Source organism: Myotis yumanensis, unplaced genomic scaffold (genome assembly GCF_028538775.1).
Source record: "Myotis yumanensis isolate MYYU_CA2020_CCGP unplaced genomic scaffold, mMyoYum1.0.hap1 SCAF_7, whole genome shotgun sequence".
Lineage (NCBI taxonomy): Eukaryota > Metazoa > Chordata > Mammalia > Chiroptera > Vespertilionidae > Myotis > Myotis yumanensis.
In genome coordinates this window covers 64,717,372-64,723,165 of record NW_027223758.1, presented here as the reverse complement: position 1 = coordinate 64,723,165, position 5,794 = coordinate 64,717,372, and the positions used below count along the sequence as shown (strand labels likewise).

The 5,794-nt window shown below is 40.5% G+C and overlaps 1 protein-coding gene across 1 annotated transcript; it reads right to left on the bottom strand.

The window, feature by feature from the left end:
- Positions 1-240: 240 nt before the first annotated feature.
- Positions 241-663, bottom strand: LOC139014625 (large ribosomal subunit protein eL32-like). Its single transcript, XM_070421576.1, has one exon. It carries the CDS (start codon positions 646-648, stop codon positions 241-243), a length of 408 nt encoding a protein of 135 aa, XP_070277677.1. The 5' UTR covers positions 649-663.
- Positions 664-5,794: the final 5,131 nt, after the last annotated feature.

Genomic DNA, 5,794 nt, shown 5'->3' with positions numbered 1-5,794 from the left:
CAAACACACACTTTTTGGCACTGCGCTCTACCCATCTGAGTTCTTTGGCCCCGTGTTTCCCAAGTCAGTTCTAATGGCACCTAATGTGACAAAAACCAGGGACAAGACTTGCTATACCCCGCCTGTTTTCAGGCGTGGCTTACAAGTATGTACCTTGCGGCAATATTGTTTTTTGTTTTTTCCCAAGATGGCAGAATTTTATGATTTTAGTAACACAAATACAATGTGTACACAATCTGTCTATTCATTTTCTTCACTGTGCAGCCTGGCATTGGGATTGGTGACTCTGATGGCCAGCTGGGCTGCTCTTTCCACAATGGTTTTGCGGTTCTTTGAGGAGACGTTGTGAGCCGTCTCAGCACAGTGAGATTTATTGCTCATCAGCAGCACTTCAAGCTCCTTGATGTTATGGACCAGGAACTTCCGAAAGCCACTGGGCAGCATGTGCTTTGTCTTCTTGTTGCTCCCATAACCAGTGTTGGGCATCAAGGTCTGGCCCTTGACTCTTCTACGCACCCTATTGTCAACGCATCTGGGTTTCTGCCAGTTCCGCTTAATTTTGACATACCGGTCTGACTGGTGCCGGATGAACTTCTCAGTCCTCTTTTTGACCATCTTGGGTTTCACGAGGGGTCTGAGGGCAGCCATGATGCCGAGTAGATGACTGCCACCTTCGCAGGCAGCGCCAAGGAAGAGAGGGGCTGCAATATTGTTTTGAGAGATTTGCTTTAAAGTTCTCTGAGACAGGATTTGTTTTCTTTTGATGATTTGTACACTAAGTCAATAACGCCAATAATCAGTCTATTTATTAAAGGTGTGCTCCACTCAAGGTCTTTACCAAGTTTTCCTAAAAACCGAATAAAAGATACTGAAGGGCCACAGGAACATTTGCTTTGATGAATGACTTGTGGAATCCAGATCGTGACTCTCAAATCACAACTTTCAAATGCCTATGTTTATTAAATAACACACTTCCCAGGTTTCCTAGTAATCCATATTTCAAAAAAAAAAAAAATAATGTTACTTATATGCTTTGTAACATTATTTTGAACTAGGACTTTGGTTACTGCCCCCACTTTTCATTCTTTCTTATTGGTTTATCCCAACAGTTATTGCCCACACATTATTTCCACGAAAGCCACTGCTTTTTCGTCCATTGTAGATGTTTCCCTTCACTGTGACAGCTCCCAGGCAAATTTGGAGTAACTTCCTTTTCCAGGACCCCTCAAAGCACAGGCACCGCTCTGCGGAGACCACAAATCCCCTCATTGTTATTGAGTTAATTGCTGACTGTTTACTATCCTGCACCCACCTAAGTAAAAGAAGTATGTTTTGGCAGTATGTCTATCATTTTACTTTTTATCCAAGCTCAGAGGTTCCCCCGCAACCCGCTTTGCTTCCTCCCGCCTCCCTAACCTATCACCAATGGAGTTCATGTAACCCACTTACGTCTCCTCCTTTGATTATAATGTATAAAAAAGGTACAAAACTGCCATTCTCCGGAGCATTATTCCAATACGTTGAGGTCCTGCTTCCTGGCAACTGTCGAAAGTTTGGCTCAAATAAACTCACAACAATTCTTTACAGGTTTGATTCTTTTTTTTATGTTAACATAGTATCCCTAACTTAAAACTTACATGCTAATTTTTTGAGAATTCAGGCCAACCACAGAAACCAAAAATTTCATGATACCACAAACTAATGATAACTATTACTAGTTTCATATTAATATATCAATTTCCACTTTCTTCTCTGAAGTTAAATGTTTTTAAAAACATGTATTAATAGCAAAAGAAAAATAAATTCACATCAAAAGTTTCATTTGTAATAAAGTGTTGTCTCAGTGCTTAGACCCCTTGTCCCCTTCTCACGCCTTGCAGATAAATGCTGTGTTGTTACAAAGCCCCCTGAATCCTCACCTGACAGTTTGCTTTGCTTTAACTCTCCCTCCTCTGTGAAATTAAAGAATCATCTCCTCCAAACACCATTCAAAGCTTCTATCTCCCTAACAACGCCCTTACCAACTGGCTATCTGACTTAAAAATAGAGTGTTTTCTAAATAGTTTGAAGTTGAATCATGATTTGCTTATAGTCTGCTCATTTGGCTAAACCCAAGATTAGTGACACATTGTAGCCTAGATTTTATCAGGTTGAGTCCTTCTCTGTTTATTTTAGGATGAATTGGGATATGAGAAAAGCTTCGTCCTTCAAATAGCCACAAGGAGGAAGCATAGTCCTTAGGTGTTAGCAGCCAGGGCAATTTTCTGAAGGTCTAAGCTACTTGGGATTCCCAGGCTTGTCCACCCACATTGCATATCCCAGTTATACAATCTTTTGCAGTCCATTTGACCAGTGTTTGTATCATTTTCTCTCACCTACAATAAATAGCTGTTCATTTTTTTAGCCATGGCCTAAATAATAATCATAGTAAGTTAATAATTATGAAAACTTATTCCAAAGATTGTCCTTATCTGGACTACATTCAAGCCGCATCACAAGGCTGAAAGTTGAGTACCTAAAGCTCAGAGGTGTGGGAGCCCTGACCACAGGATGTGAGCACACACACCTTCCCCATGCACACTGCCTCCCTGGCGACGGCTGAAGCACAAAACTGTGGGAAAGCAAGTCAATCACTGAGTATGGTTTCTGTTCCAAGTGGCCCAAGGGCAAAACAAAATGTTTTTATTTTATTTATCAATTCTGGGAGAGAGATAGAGATAGAGATAGAGATAGAGATAGAGATAGAGATAGAGATGATAGAGATTTGTTGTTCCACCTATTCATAATCCATTGGTTGACTCTTGTATGTGCCCTGACCAGGGATAAAACCCATAACTGTGGTGTATCAGGACAAACCTCTAACCAACTGAGCTACTCAGTCAGGGCAAAAAACAAAATGTATTTACCACCTCAAATTACAGGTTAATTACTTCTCCTTTGCATACATTTTAGCTTTTCTCATACCCCCTAAAAGCCCAAAGGAACACACAAAGAGAGAATACTAACAAAGCAAGTCATTGAGAGAACGAAAGATACAAACATACATAGATAGATAGATAGATAGATAGATAGATAGATAACTGATAAATAGTTAAAGGGAGTACAGAGATACATTTGACAACAGCTCCCACCACCATTCCTCAATGCCAATAATTTTTTATAGCTCCTTGGTAGAATATTATAGTAATTCTGGATAACTAGTAGATCTCTAAGCTGATAGGAATGGGAAAATATAACTTTTATTCTGATTAATGTCAAAGAAAGGTAAAAAAAATACTGTAGGTTTAACGCCCTCACGTTTTTCTTAAAACACCAATTCTAGACTTTGAGGTTTGCAGCATGCTGTTACACACAGGCTCACCTAGGGGCTCTGGGATTTGTGTGAGAATTTGTTTTTGTTTTCCTAAAGCTTTCTGATCCCAAGGAATGTTGCTTAAGAAGCCCTCGGAGGAGAGGGCAGGACCACCCTGCTGCCCTCCTCTCCGTCTGGAGAATCCCCGTGCCCCGAGGAAGCCTGTGCAGTGAAGAAAGGGGTTCACAAGTCTTCCCAGCGGGTTCTACCTGCAGGTCCTAATCTATCGTTTAAGGAAAGGGATATCTATTTCTATAAAATAATGTAAACCAGATAATCAACTAGACATAAATATCAGCTAAGCTGCAGTCTAACATCGAAAGATCTTCATTCAAACATTCATGATAAAAGCACGCTCTAAGTCATGTGGCATGAGGAAGTCTTAGTTGTCAGTTTCAGCCTAAGGTCGATATAAAAGCAGTAACAGAAGTTAAGAAGATATTTGCAGGACAACTGTGTTTTCCCAGGATCTTTGTATTGCAATCACCTGAACCATTTTTTTACATGCACATTCCCTGGCCTTCACTTCAAATCTAATAAACCAGAATCTCTTGGTAAACTACGCTTTTGACAAGTTCCTCAGGTTACACCTTGGACACTAAATCACTGGTAGTAATTTACTGTTTTGCCAACAGCACAATGGGCAGCGTCTGGTGAGAAGAAGCCCTCGAAGTCCCATGCTCTGATGAGTCCTTACTGCTTCTCTGGCATAGCTACATCTTGCCTTCCCAGAGCTGGTCCTGGGACAGTCTGGAAAACGTCAGAAACGTATTCTTGCTGCTATTGTTATGTAAGCCTGGTTGGCATCACCCTAGAACAGTGATGGCGAACCTATGACACACGTGTCAGAGGTGACACGTGAACTCATTTTTTTGGTTGATTTTTCTTTGTTAAATGGCATTTAAATATATAAAATAAATATCAAAAATATAAATCTTTGTTTTACTATGGTTGCAAATATCAAAAAATTTCTGTATGTGACATGGCACCAGAGTTAAGTTAGGGTTTTTCAAAATGCTGACATGCCGAGCTCAAAAGGTTCACCATCACTGGTCTAGAAGTACTACACACTCAGCCACAGTGTCAGTGACCCCCAGGCCCCTTCCTGAGGCCCTTCCTCCTTTACTGACTGACATAATGGGGTTCGGTCTCAGGAGAGCACAGCCCCTTCTCTCTCTGGTTCTTAGCCTCACGTCCCAAGAACGTTGGATCCTTAGCCTGCCTAAAAAGCAAGTATCGTGGATGATTCTCTTCTAACGAGCTATTCATGAGAACCCAGGAAGGGAAAGCCTTATCCCTAAACTTATCCCAATGAGACAGCTCCCTCTGAACCTCCAGTTGGAGTGCAGCAATGCCATTGGTGTCAGTGGTGATACCAGAAGCACATTGTAATCCAGCATCCTTCTCTTCTATGTGACAAAATAACTTCCAGGAATAACAACACACTGAAACGAAAAATAGTCATGGCTAAGAAAGAAATGGGGACCATGGGAAATTCCTTGTTTTGAGCTTTATAAGCATAATTGTGCCCATAAAAACCTAAATAAACGTTATAGTACAAAAATCACATTACATCAAAACTATATTTACACTAACACATTTTTAAAAAGGGAAATGAATCATATTCCCACATGTTGGATCATGGCAGTAATGAATGATATTTGTCCATTTGTGAATGATTTCATGTTCATGTTCCAAAAAGTAGGTAGCCATTTGTAGATTTGTCCATTTATCTTCACTCATCATTGAGGGGAACTTTTTATTATTTCAGTTTTGAGGGTTTTTTTTTTCACATGAAGCAACAAATATATAAAAAGTTAGGAAAAGTCACAAACAGCCAATTTTTTAAAATCCCATTTCACAATAAATTTCAAAAATTACAATACTTTTAATGTTGGGGTCCATTCTAGTTGCTTTCAAAAGTCCCCACAGTTACAAGAGTGGCCCTAGGAAGGGGAGGCCAAAGCTATGGCTTCCTATCCAGTATTGACAATTCATCTATAGTTCTTCAAATCCAGGTGCAAGCAGGCATTATTCTGGTGTAAGGAATGCTTCTTAGTGACATAGTTCATATGCTCTCCTTATCAAGTTACAGGGAACCAGAGCTAACTAAATGCCAAATTCTCATGCAGAGGTAGAGTGGGTTGCCCCCACTCCAACATCTCACCTACACAGTCCTGGAACAGAGAAGCAACATGAAAAAACCTTTAGGTATATTCATTAGGTAATATGGCACAAAGTGGGATTAGAGGCAGTAGAGACTAGAGGCAGGAAGGTAGGTAAGAGGTTGGTGAAATAATCCAATGATAGGCAGCATTTCAAGTAACGCCATTGCCAATGGGAATAAAAACGTAGGAAGGGAAAGGTTAACAGCTGGTTCTGAGACCCGTCCACTAGCTTCAGGAACATCTGAGGATTTGCCCATGTGCCAATCATCCTGCA